The 20948-nt window shown below is 41.4% G+C and overlaps 1 protein-coding gene across 2 annotated transcripts in view; it reads left to right on the forward strand.

The window, feature by feature from the left end:
• The window catches only part of deptor (DEP domain containing MTOR-interacting protein), a 30461-nt gene extending 21010 nt beyond the window's left edge, over positions 1–9451 (forward strand). For both annotated transcript variants that reach the window (XM_053327572.1, XM_053327573.1), the window contains exons 9-10: positions 237–341; positions 4768–9451. In XM_053327572.1, the coding sequence (XP_053183547.1) occupies positions 237–341; positions 4768–4890 (228 nt within the window). In that variant the 3' untranslated portion in view covers positions 4891–9451. The remainder of the gene's footprint in view (positions 1–236; positions 342–4767) is intronic.
• The last annotated feature ends 11497 nt before the right edge of the window (positions 9452–20948 follow it).

Raw genomic sequence — 20948 nt, forward strand, 5'->3', positions numbered from 1 at the left:
CACTCAAGTCATGTGCAAATGCACACAGCTGAGGCACATGCACACACACACAAATTCACAGACACATGCTCATTCATTTTCTGCACTTTGTGTTAGATAACCAGATAACCAGAGGGTCCCAAATCAATCTTGCAGCATCTTACGGCCACAAATCCATAACAAATGTCATTTTTTAGTACTTATGTGTTAAAGCAGTGAGATGTCGTTCCATATCAACATTTTATGTTGTTCATCAGATTGTAGGTGATGCTGTGGGCTGGGGCTTTGTGGTGCGAGGCAGCAAACCCTGTCACATCCAGGCTGTGGACCCTGGTGGACCTGCAGCTGCTGCTGGCATGAAGGTAAGAACAGGATAGATGTGAAGCCCAGTGAGTTATAACATACTGATCATGGACAGGAGGGTGGATGTTTTAACTAGTGGCATATCTAGACCAAATTTATGTTGAAAGTTTTGATGGAAGCGGGTAAGAGGGTAGAAACAGAGGGTAGCGGTATATCAGATAGGGGGAGAAAAGTTGTTAAAAATAAATTAAAAAATTACAAAAACATGACATTAAAAATGTGTAATACTGATACTTCTGTTAGCCTCCTGTATATCAGTTCAATTATTTGCAGCAATAAGAATCTTGCACCACAAAATCAAATACATCTGGAAATTCAAAGTGTGTGCCAGTAGCTGTTTCACTTGTGTGAAGTTGTTGAGGGTGGAATTTTTTCATTAACTAGATAATGTGTGTGTGAGAAGTGATGAACAAGAGAGAGTAATAAAAAGAAGAAGAAAAGGGACAGTGTGTGGAGGACTCCTGCTGCTTCAGTTTGTATGAGGAGGATGATCGAGACAGCAGCAGAGAGATGTTGTTGAAAGCAGGAGAAGTGTTGTGTGAGGAGAGCAGGGTATTGCTGGCTGCACTGCCACAGCTGGCATGAAGGTATGTAAGCAGAGGGGCAGCAAGGAATCCTGGGAATGCAGAGCATAGCGATTTTAACCACAACACAGAGAGAACAAGGACTGAATGAAACAAGTGGCACGAGCTGGAGGAGCAGAAAAACGCATTACTCAGAGGAGAAAACTGGAAGAAAACACATGAAGCTGTTAGGCATATAATGAACTATTAGTTGAAAATAATGTGCTCAAGTCAGCTCTTTAGTAATGATTTAAAATCATACATTGAACATTCAAAATGTTTTGCCTGAAATTATGTTGCATTTTTTTGAAGAAACCAAACGTTGAGGGGAAAAAACAAGAAATCTGCTTCTGCAGGGTTTATTTTAGTACTGTACTGTTGTTTTTCCCCTGATGGCAGCAAAATTCAGCTTGGTAAAGGAAAGCAAAGGATGTTAAAGGAGTGAGGTCAGAGAGAAGATGCACAAGCTGACGAGTGAAGCGTGTTGAGGATGAGGATGAGGAAGGAGGCAGAGGCAAAGGTAGAGCAACTTAAGTATTAGAACTAAAAGAGGAAACGGTCAGTGGAAATAATGTCACTTCTGCTTTACTGTCAGCTGTCATATTTTATCATCATGGAAACACGTGCAATGGTTCACAGTTTGGTCATAAAAGCTGTCGACGCTCATAAAGAGTGTGTTTATGCTTGATTAGCTGTGTTGACTGGCATGTGGACTGATTGTGTGATCTACATGCAAACATCATGTAACCATTGTACTTCAAATCCTCTCATTTCCGCTCAAGTGTGATTTATTTTTTCAATCTTATTTAGATTTATAGAGAACAGGGTTAACAAAACAAAAAACAGGTTGAAAGCAGAATATCTGTAGTTTCTGGATACATGATTGTCACACAGTATTATCATTGAAGCCCCTGATAATTATAGTAGATTATTATTTATGAGGAGTTTGTTGTTCTCCCTGCTGCTGCTGCCGCTGCTAGATGCTTCGTCCTTTTCCACCCCACCTGAGTAGATTTATTGATGGGTAATCAAGCAGTAACACAATCTAGGAGAGGGAATGCCGTGTTGGCACTGCAATCCAGGCAAGAGGTGAAAGGAGAAACATCACACCCAAGAAAAAAGCATTGCAAGGCTTTTCAGCATTTCTCATCATATAGGCGTTCAAACACTGCATCTCTGTCTGTCTCAACCACTCACATCAGCACACATCAGCACAGTCCTGACCATAATGGATCTGAGCGCTTATATAACTGCCTGAAACATCACTCTTCTCTCCACTTCTAATGCACTATTATAAGACAGCAGGTAGAGCAGGGTGTATGTTTCTCTCACTCTGTGTCCATTTGTGCGTCCGGTGCCATACCACATGTTTGCAGATCATTACTTGTGTGTGTGTGTGCTGAACAGATTGTGCCATTATAGTATGTGTTGCTCAGACCGTCAGTCTCATTTGAACCTTTTTAAAAATGAACATTTTAGATATAATATGTTCAGATTTTAGCTTAGATCACTACCAACATTTCCAAATGTTAAAGATTGGGATCCTTTTAATGAGTTATGATGGAAAACACAAACATTCACTCATAGACATGCAAAAAAAAAAGGTTTGAATCAGCCACAGAGACTTCACAATGTGTGTTTTCCATTTAATCATTTACTGTTTTTGACTTTCTGATTCCTCAAGGGACATTCATTCAACCATGGCTTCAGTTTCTCCATCACCTGAGTATTTTTTTTAAAGAAAGCGTAACCTCTACATTGCAAACAGCTGTTATCGCCACATGCAAGTTGAATATCGCAGCACGCCCGCTTAACGTGTTTATTCTCCCTCTTGACAACTTCTCCCAATCTCTGATTATGCCTTTCTTTCTCCTTTCTTTCTTCTCTTTGCGAGAGTGATTTTTAACCCTCTCACTGCAAGGAGCCATTCAGCCCAGTTGGGCCCCAGCCAAGACTAACAACCCCACCACAGCCTGAAAGGAGAGAGGCGTCAGTGGGGGAGAAAGAGGGGGGAGGTGTTGGGAGGGAGTTAAGAGACTGAAAGGATAGGTAGAACGATGAAAGAGAAAAAGAGAAATGAATAGAAGTAGAGAGTCTGTCCAGGTGTATGTGTCTGTGTGAAGGAGAGTGCTGTGACTTTGCAAGTGGTTGAATGTGGACTGAAGAGGTTTAGATGTGATTACAGTGAGAGTCCAGCATTCCTCTGTAACACAGGATTAACAGTCTGGGTTTTTTCTCTTCCCTATATCCTCCTCTTAATCTCTTTTCTCCCCCTCACCCCGTCTGATTGCTTTGATCTCTCGTTTCCTGAAATGTTTAGGAAAACATTTAGGAGAAATTTGCTGTAAAAATAGTAACCTCCAGCTCCATGTACAGTACTCACTATTCTCAGTTTTATACCATGTAAAATGATACTATGTGAGGTTTTCTGAGTTCAGGAAATACTTCTGTAAAACATCAGCAGTTTACTCTCACATTGTTGACTCATAGGCTATACAAATGTCTAAATAATTACATGAGAAGCTGCTTCTTTGTTCTTTTTGACATGCATCAGGCTTTTTTCTGCCTCTCATGGAGCTTTAGAAAACTTTCAGGAACACACGTTCTGGGATTGTGCTTGCATGTGCGCCTGGTAATACCCTGAAGAAAAAAAAAAACCCAAACCGCAGCAGAAGCAGAAGCAACAGCAGCATTGTGTTGCAAGAGCAGCAGCCAAAACTCAGCTTTGACAACAAGTCTTATTTTTGTCAGAGCTGCCAAGTTGCAGCAGTGGTTAAATGGCGATAAGGAGGGCGGGGTCCAAGCGTGACAGAGGAGTGATTGGAACGTGGCTGTCATTTTAGTGATCACTTTATATCAGGCTGCGCTATCAGTGTTTATGTGTTTCTGTGGAAGCTGTGTGTTGTAATATCTCATCTTGGCATACTGAAGCTTTATCTGTTGAGTTAAATGTGTTCATCTGTGAGACTGTGTGGGATGTGAAATGTTTCTTAAGGGAATATTCAACTGAAAATCAATCTTTGAAGTTTCAGGTAGTCAATATCTGTACTGTAGACTTAAAATGTGGCTCCTTTGTGCAGGATAACAGCCTGGCTGGATTAACTTGCTGGAGGGCCTCCAGGGCAAAAATTAGCGCATGTGCCCCTCATCTAATGAGCAGTTTTTTCTTTGCTAGAATATCTGATGGCAATTTTACTGTGTGGCAAAAACCTACATTTAGGAATAAGGAATATGTAAGCACAAAACGGACCTAATAAAACTTGTTTACTTTATTGTGAGAGTTAAATAAGAAGATCAGTATCACTCTTGACATGAAGGTAGTATCAATCTTTTCATCTAACTCTCAGCAAGAACACAAACAATCCATATTTCCAAAAATGTCAAATCATTCCTAAGGCTTTCAGATTGTTAGTTGGTGTGTTTAGTGATGTATTTGTAGGTCCAAACAAAAAATGTAGCACTGAATAAGTGACCCTGAAGTTCGGGTTTCCAGTGTAGTAAGTTGCCTGTGTTTCCTGGTTAGTAATGCAGCATTCAACAACACTTGTACTCATGTTAGATTTACATAAGTTTCAAGAATTCGAGTTGTAACCATGAGTCACCATGAGCCAGAGAGACTTTTCAAACCACTCCTGCAACATAATCTCATACCCACTGTTGATTGAATTATCCACCATGATCAAAACCCTCACTTACATGGCTTCTGTGTCTCTTTCTTTCACGTCTCTCTGGTATCAGTCCATCACTTCCATTCCCTCCTGTCTCTGGCTCCATTTTAACTTGCGTAATTCGCATAAAAGTTATAAGAACATTACAGCCAAAGTATTAAACATCTCTTCCCTCTCTGTGTATCTCTCTTCAGGTGTGTCACTTTGTGGTGTCAGTGAACGGACTGAACGTCCTCTCCCATGACTACCGGACCGTCAGCAACCTGATCCTAACTGGACCCAGGACAATCGTCATGGAGGTGATGGAGGAGGCGTGATATTTACGCAGAGCCTCATAGAAGAGTGGTTTAGCATCAACCTGGGGACTAGAAGGTTTTGTGCTTGACCTCAAAACCACACAGATGGAGAAATTGGATGACTCAAACGCTTTCTGTTCCAATGTTGTTTGGAGAAGGTGGATGACTGAGAAACTGTGTGTGTGTGTGTGGGAAGACAAGTATGTGATTCAACCCTTGGACACAACACACAGGTTTTTCTCCTTTTTTTTCTTTCTTCTTCTTCTTCTTCGAGGTGCAAGATCCTCCACTCCCACAGATCACAATTCAATAGCTCCAGCGTTTCCACAAAGATTCAGTCTCTGACTTTATGTGTGGAGGAAATAAAATCCACATCTCCTGTATGTTTGACTTTCAAACCAAAACTGTGCAATGAATCTGTTGCTGAACTCGATGAGAGTGTTTTTAAAGGATGTAACTAAAATCTGGAGATGAACAAGTAAAAGTTGCAACTATAATAATGAGGAAGAATATTTCATGTCGCCACATTCAGTGACCTCTTCCCCAGTTAGTTTCCAACTCTTGACTGGAGCCTGTGGTGTCTCTGCACCGCCCTCTGCTGGGAAGAAAACACAGATGTGATATGAAACTCTTTGGTTTCTTTTTTTTTTATTTTTTTTTCCTAGCCTGGGAACTACCTAAGAAAAATAAGATAAATTTGTATTCTTGTCCTGTGAAGAACTTACCCACAATATCACAGGTAACTGAGTCTCCAGGTGTATGTCCATTTAGTAAATATTTGTTAGTGTACAAACTGTATGATATTAATAGGCACAATGTATATAGTTACCAGACATAACACAAAGAAACTGAGGAGGCCGGCTTTAGGAAGGCAGCAGTCATACCATTTTGTAACGTCACTACTATTCAAGCTAATACTGCTTCAGCACTGAGATCATATTAGAGACTTTATAGATGATAGATAGGATGAATGACCCTTAATTCTAAAAACTTTTAAGATAGAGCATGATGACAAAAGAGTTAAAACAGTAAATCTTCTGTTATATTTCTCAGCTCTTAAATACCTTCAGTGAACCTCGACAATAAGTGTTGAAGTTATTGTTTAAAAAGAAAGAAAGAAAACACGAGATGTTTTTCATACCAGTAGAAATACCAAATCAGTTCATGGGAGGACAGTCACAACTGGACAATTTACAGATTTAAATAGTAAACAGTAGATTATATATTTAATGTTGGAAGATTAAAGAATAGAATGACTATATGAGCACTTGAGCCATTAACAATAGTTTTAATTCACAAAAGCACTTAAGTGATGAAAGTTTTTCAATTGGAATTTATATATAATAACTTTATATAGCACTTAAAAAAAAGAAGAAGAAGAAGAGCAAGTTTACTAATTGTTTTGACAGACAAAGCAAAAGCAGGATACTCAGAAGGCAAAATAAACATAAGCCCAAACAAAAGAAAGACAAAATGAAAATAAAGTTAAAAGAGGACGAAAGAAAAAAACAAAACAAAAGCAGAGAGAACACAGTGACGATGAAAAGACAAAAAGACAGTAAAAGAGATAAAAGACAATAAAATTAACATTACAAATACAAATATGAAGAAATGCAAATATAAAAAGAATAAGAGCAATAAAAAGATGACATCAGATAAAAGCAAGTCTATAGAAATTGGTTTTAAAAAGTCATTTAAAGTGAGTTGATTCTTATGTCCTGATGCAGGTCATTCCAAAGCCAAGGGGCCCTGATGGCAAAAGCACGGCCACCTTTACTGTACATTCAAACTGGCTTGTATGAGGTCAACATTTCTGTTATGTATCTTGCGGCCACACCCAGACCTGCTATAAAAGTGATCAGTAAAATCATAAAAATCAATTTGAAATCAAACTTGAGAAGCCAAGACTGTTTTGATGTGATGTCGCTTGTTAAAACCAGTAAGACGCTGAGCTGCTGCTTCCTGAACTAGTTTGATATGAGAGTGACTTTTTTTTTTTACTGTATATGTACATTATATACCTTGTGTGTATACAATCTGACATCCCTGATTTGAAACTAATAAGAGGGAATAACCTCCCCCCCGCTTGCCCCCTACATCCCTCATTATCTGTGTTATATAAAGTGTTATAATAATCACATGTATAGTAATTACATGTCCAGTATGATCAGTGAAAGTTCACCCAAATAGAAAAGATGTGTTTTCTCTCTCCTGTGCAGCTTTTGTTTCAGTAATTTGCCAAGTTTTTGAGATTTCTTCCTTCTTTCCAATACAATGAAAGTGAATTGAATTTCTAGTCCTCGCAGGATTAAAACAAAATTAAATATCTCTGCAAACATATGGTCCCTGTTACATCATAATCTGGATAAAAATGCTGTAAATATTTGTCATTGGAACAACTTTCTGCTGAAGAAACTGCCCTGATAAATACTGTCAACGGTGTGTTGTGTGGATATTTCAGAGCAACAGAGATGTTATTGATGTTGCTGCTGAATTCAAATTTCATCTTTCCAGTGCCGTCAGCAACACAGACGAAATTCACTTTTCTTTGAGGGTGGTGGTAGAAATCTCAAATAAGAGTATCTGAAAATCTGAGCAAATAAAACTGAATCTAAGTAATTAGATACCATTAGAAGAACAGTAAGTAAGAAAGCTTTAAATCCATGTATCCTAAAATTAAACTTTAACAATTTAAGCAGGCTTCAGCTTTAGATAAATAGATTTGTACATTTATTATCTTCCAGCTAACATCAGAATTTGGTGTACAGTGCAGTACATGTGTAGACTGTGCCGTCATGTTATCCTGCTTAGATATAATGTAGTTTGGAAGGATTATATTTAAAACTATAGAATAATAACTAAAGACAATAAAAAGCATGGATACGTTTCATATTGCTTATGTTTCTGTAATCCATGGTAGATTCCTCAGTAAACACTACCTGGTTTAATGGAAGTATACTTGGTTTAGTCATGGAGTTCAAACGTATCATGTTCAGTAAATTTGACATTTTCTATTCATGGTGATTGAACATATATTCGGGAAGTCCTTCTTTTTTTGTCAGACAGTAAAATGAATCTGTAAACTGCCTCCAAATGTCTGAAGTGAGTTATCTACTATAGTGACCATCTATCTCAGTGTGCTTTGATGTTGTGAGCAGTGAAATGCATGACTCTTATAACTCTGCTCACAGTATGTAGCATTAGCTTCTCATTCAAAGCTTTTCTTCTGTCTGTTGACAGAGTTATCTGACTAATCATTTCTGAACTAAAGTAGATTCTATCTTTGCTTCCTCATCTCCAGGAGGACAAAAACCTCCTTAACTGCATAAGTATGAAGTTTATAACATGTGTCATACTTTAGATCAAAGATGATCTGTGACTTTTCCTCGGACAGTGGTAATATTCTCTGCTTTACTTACATTTTGCTGAACATTTTGATGTAGCTGCTGATCTCACAGCTCATGTTGTGTCATGGACGATGCCATACAGTATACTGTTTTTCATTCTTTTCCTGTTAAGTTGATTTTTGTTGACTGGTTTGCTGTGTAAAGAAGATATATTAAGGGACCCCAGAGACAGATTTAATACACTCTTTTGAATTTTTGCAGTTTAATTTTTCCACAAAGCCATTCATCAATAAGTAAGTTAATAAGTAACTTCTTAGAAATCACAGTGACTCGAACAGTATTTTCAATTCATTTTCATTAGTCTAGAGTTGACATGTCATTAGGCATTCATTCATATCTGGGATCAGCATGGGTTTGCTTTTTTTTCTAACATTGAATACTCGCCTACCTGCACTTCTGAACCCTGTATTTGTTCTTTTTAGTTGTCTTGACAATAATCTGGGGTTTGTGGAAAGTGTCTGACTGCCTGAAGACAGGTGATTACTTTTAGGGGAACAGAAATATGCAGAAGTGAGGCTGTTTATAAATGACAAATCTTCACTCTGTTTATAAATGTATTAAACTCTTCAAGTTATTTTGTGGTTGAAAACGGGTTCACTGACTGTTCAGAGATAAACCAGAAAGCATTTGCCTTAACGTCTTATTTTGCTGCTAATCACAGTTGGTGGTCATCTAATCTCTCGCTCTGCTCTCAGCTCTGTCATATCTGAATTTGCATATTAAAAGTCATATTGCACCAGGTGATCATGCTTCAGTTTCAGTGACAATCAGTGTTTTATTGACACCACCTGTTGAATAGAACAATAGTGGTTTCAGAAGCAAAAGTCTGACCGAATGTATCTCACTTACATCTTATACATTTGTGCTGTGCGTTGTCATTTTTATACTTCATCTTTAACGATGGGTTCACTTGTTTAATTAAAGGGATTCTTTGCTTCATTTTCACCTCACAAGGCTGGAGTGACGGCCCAGATATGTCGTGCAGGTACAGCTCTGTGTGTGTGTGTGTGTGTGTGTGTGTGTGTGTGTGTGTGTGTGTGTGTGGGCGTGTGTGTGTGTCCTCCGCAATATAAGCTCACTGTACCACAGTCTGTTTTTGACAAAGCAGCTAAAGCTCATTCTGATGTTCTAATGTATAAAAAAGTTGATTAAGTGTTTAATAAACAAACTGATTCCTCTCTGTGCTTGTGCTTTTGTCTTAAATACTAGTGGAATAATTTGCACTTTTACCCAAGACAGGGATCACTTTTTAAAGCTTTTGGACCTCGTTGAGTCTGTGTTTTAACTGCTTGTCTGAAAATAACACAAGAAGTAATAATATACAATCATTTTTTTGTCAAAATCACCGAATCTCTCTTCACTATCCGCTAGCTGTCCCTTCTAAGTCAATCGTTTCAATCGGTTTCAATACACAGCCTGCCAACGCAACAATGCTCAAGCCAATCAGAGACAGGGAGCATTCATGCACGTTCACGGTCAGATGGGGGGTGGGGTTACATAGTGTACACAGTCGAGGCGGGAAACGTCTGGTACATAGTGGAGAAGGAGAGGTGACCAAGAAACACCCAGAGAGGAAAAGTTAGAAGAACATTTAATATAAAAGTGGGACTTTGACCAGACAAGGACTCTGTGTGGTCGGAGGGACCGACGTAGACCCGACGGAAGGACTGACGGATACCCGGCAGAGGGACCGACAGAGACCCAGCGGAGTTGCGGAGAGTGAAGGCAGACGCTGATCTGCCAGACAGGTAAGTAACATCAGCGCTGCTTCTCATAAACTGTTACGTTACCTGCTGACATTCAGCTCACTGTGTAGTTAGTCAGGATGTTGTTGTGGCTGTCGCTACCCGATGTGAGTCGCTACCCGATTTGAGTCTGACATGCGCAGTAGCGTCCGCGATCGTCCGCCATCTTGGACGGTTATGTACGGCAACTTCGCTTGGAAAAAACGCCCCCAGACTCAAAACGCGATACGCGAAGTAAATCAGTTGTATAAACATATAAATAAAAATAAAATAAATCAATCGTATAAAAATATAAATATGAATTAATATAAATATTTTGGTAATAAATAGTTGTCAGAGGTTAAGAGTAGGTATACATATCATGGAAATATCTGGAAATCAGACATGGAAATAAAATAATACGAAGTAATAGTAATAATAATTATATCTATCTATCCACTATCTTATCTATTTATATTTTTATTGATATATTTATATTGTATTATTATTTTATTATATACATATATAAAATAGATAGATAAGATAGTATATATATACACAATATATATCTATATATAGCCTAAAATAGATAGTTAAGATAGTATATATATCTTTATAGTGTCGAAAAAGTCAAAAATAGGGAAGGGTGGGGGATTGTCCCAAAACTTGCTACAAGGGGCCAGCAAGGCATTGTGTGAAAATTGTGAAGGATTTTCCAAAGCGGGCAAAAATTGAAAAAAATGACAGGGCCGGTACTGTCGTAAAAGTCAAAAATAGGGAAGGGTGGGGGATTGTCCCCAAAGTTGCTACAAGGGGCCAGAGGGGCGGGCTGAATGAAAAATGTGTAAAATCAAGCACCGTGAAGGCATTGTGTGAAAATTGTGAAGGATTTTCCAAAGCGGGCAAAAATTGAAAAAAATGACAGGGCCGGTAGTGTCGAAAAAGTCAAAAATAGGGAAGGGTGGGGGATTGTCCCCAAACTTGCTACAAGGGGCCAGAGGGGCGGCCTGAATGAAAAATGTGTAAAATCAAGCACCGTGAAGGCATTGTGTGAAAATTGTGAAGGATTTTCCAAAGCGGGCAAAAATTGAAAAAAATGACAGGGCCGGTAGTGTCGAAAAAGTAAAAAATGGGAAGGGTGAGGGATTGTCCCTAAACTTGCTACAAGGGGCCAGAGGGGCGGCCTGAATGAAAAATGTGTAAAATCAAGCACCGTGAAGGCATTGTGTGAAAATTGTGAAGGATTTTCCAAAGCGGGCAAAAATTGAAAAAAATGACAGGGCCGGTAGTGTCGAAAAAGTCAAAAATGGGAAGGGTGAGGGATTGTCCCTAAACTTGCTACAAGGGGCCAGAGGGGCGGCCTGAATGAAAAATGTGTAAAATCAAGCACCGTGAAGGCATTGTGTGAAAATTGTGAAGGATTTTCCAAAGTGGGCAAAAATTGAAAAAAAATGACAGCGCCGGTAGTGTCGAAAAAGTCAAAAATGGGAAGGGTGAGGGATTGTCCCTAAACTTGCTACAAGGGGCCAGAGGGGCGGGCTGAATGAAAAATGTGTAAAATCAAGCACCGTGAAGGCATTGTGTGAAAATTGTGAAGGATTTTCCAAAGCGGGCAAAAATTGAAAAAAATGACAGGGTCGGTAGTGTCGAAAAAGTCAAAAATGGGAAGGGTGGGGGATTGTCCCAAAACTTGCTACAAGGGGCCAGAGGGGCGGGCTGAATGAAAAATGTGTAAAATCAAGCATCGTGAAGGCATTGTGTGAAAATTGTGAAGGATTTTCCAAAGCGGGCAAAAATTGAAAAAAATGACAGGGCCGGTAGTGTCGAAAAAGTCAAAAATGGGGAAGGGTGGGGGATTGTCCCAAAACTTGCTAAAAGGAGCCAGAGGGGCGGGCTGAATGAAAAATGTGTAAAATCAAGCACCGTGAAGGCATTGTGTGAAAATTGTGAAGGATTTTCCAAAGCGGGCAAAAATTGAAAAAAATGACAGGGTCGGTAGTGTCGAAAAAGTCAAAAATGGGGAAGGGTGGGGGATTGTCCCAAAACTTGCTACAAGGGGCCAGAAGGGCGGGCTGAATGAAAAATGTGTAAAATCAAGCATCGTGAAGGCATTGTGTGAAAATAGAGAAGGATTTTCCAAAGCGGGCAAAAATTGAAAAAAATGACAGGGCCGGTAGTGTCGAAAAAGTCAAAAATGGGAAGGGTGGGGGATTGTCCCCAAACTTGCTACGAGGGGCCAGAGGGGCGGGCAGAATGAAAAATGTGTAAAATCAAGCACCGTGAAGGCATTGTGTGAAAATTGTGAAGGATTTTCCAAAGCGGGCAAAAATTGAAAAAAATGACAGGGCCGGTAGTGTCGAAAAAGTCAAAAATGGGAAGGGTGGGGGATTGTCCCCAAACTTGCTACAAGGGGCCAGAGGGGCGGGCAGAATGAAAAATGTGTAAAATCAAGCACCGTGAAGGCATTGTGTGAAAATTGTGAAGGATTTTCCAAAGCGGGCAAAAATTGAAAAAAATGACAGGGCCGGTAGTGTCGAAAAAGTCAAAAATGGGAAGGGTGGGGGATTGTCCCCAAACTTGCTACAAGGGGCCAGAGGGGCGGGCAGAATGAAAAATGTGTAAAATCAAGCACCGTGAAGGCATTGTGTGAAAATTGTGAAGGATTTTCCAAAGCGGGCAAAAATTGAAAAAAATGACAGGGCCGGTAGTGTCGAAAAAGTCAAAAATGGGAAGGGTGGGGGATTGTCCCAAAACTTGCTACAAGGGGCCAGAGAAGCGGGCTGAATGAAAAATGTGTAAAATTAAGCATCGTGAAGGCATTGTGTGAAAATAGAGAAGGATTTTCCAAAGCGGGCAAAAATTGAAAAAAATGAAAGGGCCAGTAGTGTCGAAAAAGTCAAAAATGGGAAGGGTGGGGGATTGTCCCAAAACTTGCTACAAGGGGCCAGAGGAGCGGGCTGAATGAAAAATGTGTAAAATCAAGCATCGTGAAGGCATTGTGTGAAAATTGTGAAGGATTTTCCAAAGCGGGCAAAAATTGAAAAAAATGACAGGGTCGGTAGTGTCGAAAAAGTCAAAAATGGGAAGGGTGGGGGATTGTCCCAAAACTTGCTACAAGGGGCCAGAGGAGCGGACTGAATGAAAAATGTGTAAAATCAAGCATCGTGAAGGCATTGTGTGAAAATTGTGAAGGATTTTCCAAAGCGGGCAAAAATTGAAAAAAATGACAGGGTCGGTAGTGTCGAAAAAGTCAAAAATGGGGAAGGGTGGGGGATTGTCCCAAAACTTGCTACAAGGGGCCAGAGGGGCGGGCAGAATGAAAAATGTGTAAAATCAAGCACCGTGAAGGCATTGTGTGAAAATAGAGAAGGATTTTCCAAAGCGGGCAAAAATTGAAAAAAATGACAGGGCCGGTAGTGTCGAAAAAGTCAAAAATGGGAAGGGTGGGGGATTGTCCCCAAACTTGCTACAAGGGGCCAGAGGGGCGGGCAGAATGAAAAATGTGTAAAATCAAGCACCGTGAAGGCATTGTGTGAAAATTGTGAAGGATTTTCCAAAGCGGGCAAAAATTGAAAAAGATGACAGGGCCGGTAGTGTCGAAAAAGTCAAAAATGGGAAGGGTGGGGGATTGTCCCCAAACTTGCTACAAGGGGCCAGAGGGGCGGGCTGAATGAAAAATGTGTAAAATCAAGCACCGTGAAGGCATTGTGTGAAAATTGTGAAGGATTTTCCAAAGCGGGCAAAAATTGAAAAAAATGACAGGGCCGGTAGTGTCGAAAAAGTCAAAAATGGGAAGGGTGGGGGATTGTCCCAAAACTTGCTACAAGGGGCCAGAGGAGCGGGCTGAATGAAAAATGTGTAAAATCAAGCATCGTGAAGGCATTGTGTGAAAATTGTGAAGGATTTTCCAAAGCGGGCAAAAATTGAAAAAAATGACAGGGTCGGTAGTGTCGAAAAAGTCAAAAATGGGGAAGGGTGGGGGATTGTCCCAAAACTTGCTACAAGGGGCCAGAGGGGCGGGCTGAATGAAAAATGTGTAAAATCAAGCACCGTGAAGGCATTGTGTGAAAATTGTGAAGGATTTTCCAAAGCAGGCAAAAATTGAAAAAAATGACAGGGTCGGTAGTGTCAAAAAAGTCAAAAATGGGGAAGGGTGGGGGATTGTCCCAAAACTTGCTACAAGGGGCCAGAGGAGCGGGCTGAATGAAAAATGTGTAAAATCAAGCATCGTGAAGGCATTGTGTGAAAATTGTGAAGGATTTTCCAAAGCGGGCAAAAATTGAAAAAAATGACAGGGCCGGTAGTGTCGAAAAAGTCAAAAATGGGAAGGGTGGGGGATTGTCCCCAAACTTGCTACGAGGGGCCAGAGGGGCGGGCAGAATGAAAAATGTGTAAAATCAAGCACCGTGAAGGCATTGTGTGAAAATTGTGAAGGATCTTCCAAAGCGAGCAAAAATTGAAAAAAATGACAGGGTCGGTAGTGTCGAAAAAGTCAAAAATGGGGAAGGGTGGGGGATTGTCCCAAAACTTGCTAGGAGGGGCCAGAGGGGCGGGCAGAATGAAAAATGTGTAAAATCAAGCACCGTGAAGGCATTTTGTGAAAATTGTGAAGGATTTTCCAAAGCGGGCAAAAATTGAAAAAAATGACAGGGCCGGTAGTGTCGAAAAAGTCAAAAATGGGAAGGGTGGGGGATTGTCCCAAAACTTGCTACAAGGGGCCAGAGGGGCGGGCTGAATGAAAAATGTGTAAAATCAAGCACCGTGAAGGCATTGTGTGAAAATTGTGAAGGATTTTCCAAAGCGGGCAAAAATTGAAAAAAATGACAGGGCCGGTAGTGTCGAAAAAGTCAAAAATGGGAAGGGTGGGGGATTGTCCCAAAACTTGCTACAAGGGGCCAGAGGGGCGGGCTGAATGAAAAATGTGTAAAATCAAGCACCGTGAAGGCATTGTGTGAAAATTGTGAAGGATTTTCCAAAGCGGGCAAAAATTGAAAAAAATGACAGGGCCGGTAGTGTCGAAAAAGTCAAAAATGGGAAGGGTGGGGGATTGTCCCAAAACTTGCTACAAGGGGCCAGAGGGGCGGGCTGAATGAAAAATGTGTAAAATCAAGCATCGTGAAGGCATTGTGTGAAAATTGTGAAGGATTTTCCAAAGCGGGCAAAAATTGAAAAAAATGACAGGGCCGGTAGTGTCGAAAAAGTCAAAAATGGGAAGGGTGAGGGATTGTCCCTAAACTTGCTACAAGGGGCCAGAGGGGCGGCCTGAATGAAAAATGTGTAAAATCAAGCACCGTGAAGGCATTGTGTGAAAATTGTGAAGGATTTTCCAAAGTGGGCAAAAATTGAAAAAAAATGACAGCGCCGGTAGTGTCGAAAAAGTCAAAAATGGGAAGGGTGAGGGATTGTCCCTAAACTTGCTACAAGGGGCCAGAGGGGCGGGCTGAATGAAAAATGTGTAAAATCAAGCACCGTGAAGGCATTGTGTGAAAATTGTGAAGGATTTTCCAAAGCGGGCAAAAATTGAAAAAAATGACAGGGTCGGTAGTGTCGAAAAAGTCAAAAATGGGAAGGGTGGGGGATTGTCCCAAAACTTGCTACAAGGGGCCAGAGGGGCGGGCTGAATGAAAAATGTGTAAAATCAAGCATCGTGAAGGCATTGTGTGAAAATTGTGAAGGATTTTCCAAAGCGGGCAAAAATTGAAAAAAATGACAGGGCCGGTAGTGTCGAAAAAGTCAAAAATGGGGAAGGGTGGGGGATTGTCCCAAAACTTGCTAAAAGGAGCCAGAGGGGCGGGCTGAATGAAAAATGTGTAAAATCAAGCACCGTGAAGGCATTGTGTGAAAATTGTGAAGGATTTTCCAAAGCGGGCAAAAATTGAAAAAAATGACAGGGTCGGTAGTGTCGAAAAAGTCAAAAATGGGGAAGGGTGGGGGATTGTCCCAAAACTTGCTACAAGGGGCCAGAAGGGCGGGCTGAATGAAAAATGTGTAAAATCAAGCACCGTGAAGGCATTGTGTGAAAATTGTGAAGGATTTTCCAAAGCGGGCAAAAATTGAAAAAAATGACAGGGTCGGTAGTGTCGAAAAAGTCAAAAATGGGGAAGGGTGGGGGATTGTCCCAAAACTTGCTACAAGGGGCCAGAGGAGCGGGCTGAATGAAAAATGTGTAAAATCAAGCATCGTGAAGGCATTGTGTGAAAATAGAGAAGGATTTTCCAAAGCGGGCAAAAATTGAAAAAAATGACAGGGCCGGTAGTGTCGAAAAAGTCAAAAATGGGAAGGGTGGGGGATTGTCCCCAAACTTGCTACAAGGGGCCAGAGGGGCGGGCAGAATGAAAAATGTGTAAAATCAAGCACCGTGAAGGCATTGTGTGAAAATTGTGAAGGATTTTCCAAAGCGGGCAAAAATTGAAAAAAATGACAGGGCCGGTAGTGTCGAAAAAGTCAAAAATGGGAAGGGTGGGGGATTGTCCCAAAACTTGCTACAAGGGGCCAGAGAAGCGGGCTGAATGAAAAATGTGTAAAATCAAGCATCGTGAAGGCATTGTGTGAAAATAGAGAAGGATTTTCCAAAGCGGGCAAAAATTGAAAAAAATGAAAGGGCCAGTAGTGTCGAAAAAGTCAAAAATGGGAAGGGTGGGGGATTGTCCCAAAACTTGCTACAAGGGGCCAGAGGAGCGGGCTGAATGAAAAATGTGTAAAATCAAGCATCGTGAAGGCATTGTGTGAAAATTGTGAAGGATTTTCCAAAGCGGGCAAAAATTGAAAAAAATGACAGGGTCGGTAGTGTCGAAAAAGTCAAAAATGGGAAGGGTGGGGGATTGTCCCAAAACTTGCTACAAGGGGCCAGAGGAGCGGACTGAATGAAAAATGTGTAAAATCAAGCATCGTGAAGGCATTGTGTGAAAATTGTGAAGGATTTTCCAAAGCGGGCAAAAATTGAAAAAAATGACAGGGTCGGTAGTGTCGAAAAAGTCAAAAATGGGGAAGGGTGGGGGATTGTCCCAAAACTTGCTACAAGGGGCCAGAGGGGCGGGCAGAATGAAAATGTGTAAAATCAAGCACCGTGAAGGCATTGTGTGAAAATAGAGAAGGATTTTCCAAAGCGGGCAAAAATTGAAAAAAATGACAGGGCCGGTAGTGTCGAAAAAGTCAAAAATGGGAAGGGTGGGGGATTGTCCCCAAACTTGCTACAAGGGGCCAGAGGGGCGGGCAGAATGAAAAATGTGTAAAATCAAGCACCGTGAAGGCATTGTGTGAAAATTGTGAAGGATTTTCCAAAGCGGGCAAAAATTGAAAAAAATGACAGGGCCGGTAGTGTCGAAAAAGTCAAAAATGGGAAGGGTGGGGGATTGTCCCAAAACTTGCTACAAGGGGCCAGAGGGGCGGGCTGAATGAAAAATGTGTAAAATCAAGCACCGTGAAGGCATTGTGTGAAAATTGTGAAGGATTTTCCAAAGCGGGCAAAAACTGAAAAAAATGACAGGGCCGGTAGTGTCGAAAAAGTCAAAAATGGGAAGGGTGGGGGATTGTCCCCAAACTTGCTACAAGGGGCCAGAGGGGCGGGCAGAATGAAAAATGTGTAAAATCAAGCACCGTGAAGGCATTGTGTGAAAATTGTGAAGGATTTTCCAAAGCGGGCAAAAATTGAAAAAAATGACAGGGCCGGTAGTGTCGAAAAAGTCAAAAATGGGAAGGGTGGGGGATTGTCCCAAAACTTGCTACAAGGGGCCAGAGGGGCGGGCTGAATGAAAAATGTGTAAAATCAAGCACCGTGAAGGCATTGTGTGAAAATTGTGAAGGATTTTCCAAAGCGGGCAAAAACTGAAAAAAATGACAGGGCCGGTAGTGTCGAAAAAGTCAAAAATGGGAAGGGTGGGGGATTGTCCCCAAACTTGCTACAAGGGGCCAGAGGGGCGGGCAGAATGAAAAATGTGTAAAATCAAGCACCGTGAAGGCATTGTGTGAAAATTGTGAAGGATTTTCCAAAGCGGGCAAAAATTGAAAAAAATGACAGGGCCGGTAGTGTCGAAAAAGTCAAAAATGGGAAGGGTGGGGGATTGTCCCAAAACTTGCTACAAGGGGCCAGAGGGGCGGGCTGAATGAAAAATGTGTAAAATCAAGCACCGTGAAGGCATTGTGTGAAAATTGTGAAGGATTTTCCAAAGCGGGCAAAAATTGAAAAAAATGACAGGGCCGGTAGTGTCGAAAAAGTCAAAAATGGGAAGGGTGGGGGATTGTCCCAAAACTTGCTACAAGGGGCCAGAGGGGCGGGCTGAATGAAAAATGTGTAAAATCAAGCATCGTGAAGGCATTGTGTGAAAATTGTGAAGGATTTTCCAAAGCGGGCAAAAATTGAAAAAAATGACAGGGCCGGTAGTGTCGAAAAAGTCAAAAATGGGAAGGGTGGGGGATTGTCCCCAAACTTGCTACAAGGGGCCAGAGGGGCGGGCAGAATGAAAAATGTGTAAAATCAAGCACCGTGAAGGCATTGTGTGAAAATTGTGAAGGATTTTCCAAAGCGGGCAAAAATTGAAAAAAATGACAGGGCCGGTAGTGTCGAAAAAGTCAAAAATGGGAAGGGTGGGGGATTGTCCCAAAACTTGCTACAAGGGGCCAGAGGGGCGGGCAGAATGAAAAATGTGTAAAATCAAGCACAGTGAAGGCATTGTGTGAAAATTGTGAAGGATTTTCCAAAGCGGGCAAAAATTGAAAAAAATGACAGGGCCGGTAGTGTCGAAAAAGTCAAAAATGGGAAGGGTGGGGGATTGTCCCAAAACTTGCTACAAGGGGCCAGAGAAGCGGGCTGAATGAAAAATGTGTAAAATCAAGCATCGTGAAGGCATTGTGTGAAAATAGAGAAGGATTTTCCAAAGCGGGCAAAAATTGAAAAAAATGAAAGGGCCAGTAGTGTCGAAAAAGTCAAAAATGGGAAGGGTGGGGGATTGTCCCAAAACTTGCTACAAGGGGCCAGAGGAGCGGGCTGAATGAAAAATGTGTAAAATCAAGCATCGTGAAGGCATTGTGTGAAAATTGTGAAGGATTTTCCAAAGCGGGCAAAAATTGAAAAAAATGACAGGGTCGGTAGTGTCGAAAAAGTCAAAAATGGGAAGGGTGGGGGATTGTCCCAAAACTTGCTACAAGGGGCCAGAGGAGCGGGCTGAATGAAAAATGTGTAAAATCAATCATCGTGAAGGCATTGTGTGAAAATTGTGAAGGATTTTCCAAAGCGGGCAAAAATTGAAAAAAATGACAGGGTCGGTAGTGTCGAAAAAGTCAAAAATGGGAAGGGTGGGGGATTGTCCCCAAACTTGCTACAAGGGGCCAGAGGGGCGGGCAGAATGAAAAATGTGTAAAATCAAGCACCGTGAAGGCATTGTGTGAAAATTGTGAAGGATTTTCCAAAGCGGGCAAAAATTGAAAAAAATGACAGGGCCGGTAGTGTCGAAAAAGTCAAAAATGGGAAGGGTGGGGGATTGTCCCAAAACTTGCTACAAGGGGCCAGAGGGGCGGGCAGAATGAAAAATGTGTAAAATCAAGCACAGTGAAGGCATTGTGTGAAAATTGTGAAGGATTTTCCAAAGCGGGCAAAAATTGAAAAAAATGACAGGGCCGGTAGTGTCGAAAAAGTCAAAAATGGGAAGGGTGGGGGATTGTCCCAAAACTTGCTACAAGGGGCCAGAGAAGCGGGCTGAATGAAAAATGTGTAAAATCAAGCATCGTGAAGGCATTGTGTGAAAATAGAGAAGGATTTTCCAAAGCGGGCAAAAATTGAAAAAAATGAAAGGGCCAGTAGTGTCGAAAAAGTCAAAAATGGGAAGGGTGGGGGATTGTCCCAAAACTTGCTACAAGGGGCCAGAGGAGCGGGCTGAATGAAAAATGTGTAAAATCAAGCATCGTGAAGGCATTGTGTGAAAATTGTGAAGGATTTTCCAAAGCGGGCAAAAATTGAAAAAAATGACAGGGTCGGTAGTGTCGAAAAAGTCAAAAATGGGAAGGGTGGGGGATTGTCCCAAAACTTGCTACAAGGGGCCAGAGGAGCGGGCTGAATGAAAAATGTGTAAAATCAATCATCGTGAAGGCATTGTGTGAAAATTGTGAAGGATTTTCCAAAGCGGGCAAAAATTGAAAAAAATGACAGGGTCGGTAGTGTCGAAAAAGTCAAAAATGGGGAAGGGTGGGGGATTGTCCCAAAACTTGCTACAAGGGGCCAGAGGGGCGGGCAGAATGAAAAATGTGTAAAATCAAGCACCGTGAAGGCATTGTGTGAAAATAGAGAAGGATTTTCCAAAGCGGGCAAAAATTGAAAAAAATGACAGGGCCGGTAGTGTCGAAAAAGTCAAAAATGGGAAGGGTGGGGGATTGTCCCCAAACTTGCTACAAGGGGCCAGAGGGGCGGGCAGAATGAAAAATGTGTAAAATCAAGCACCGTGAAGGCATTGTGTGAAAATTGTGAAGGATTTTCCAAAGCGGGCAAAAATTGAAAAAGATGACAGGGCCGGTAGTGTCGAAAAAGTCAAAAATGGGAAGGGTGGGGGATTGTCCCCAAACTTGCTACAAGGGACCAGAGGGGCGGGCTGAATGAAAAATGTGTAAAATCAAGCACCGTGAAGGCATTGTGTGAAAATTGTGAAGGATTTTCCAAAGCGGGCAAAAATTGAAAAAAATGACAGGGTCGGTAGTGTCGAAAAAGTCAAAAATGGGGAAGGGTGGGGGATTGTCCCAAAACTTGCTACAAGGGGCCAGAGGGGCGGGCTGAATGAAAAATGTGTAAAATCAAGCACCGTGAAGGCATTGTGTGAAAATTGTGAAGGATTTTCCAAAGCGGGCAAAAATTGAAAAAAATGACAGGGTCGGTAGTGTCGAAAAAGTCAAAAATGGGGAAGGGTGGGGGATTGTCCCAAAACTTGCTACAAGGGGCCAGAGGAGTGGGCTGAATGAAAAATGT

This window comes from Scomber japonicus, chromosome 10, assembly GCF_027409825.1.
Source record: "Scomber japonicus isolate fScoJap1 chromosome 10, fScoJap1.pri, whole genome shotgun sequence".
NCBI lineage: Eukaryota > Metazoa > Chordata > Actinopteri > Scombriformes > Scombridae > Scomber > Scomber japonicus.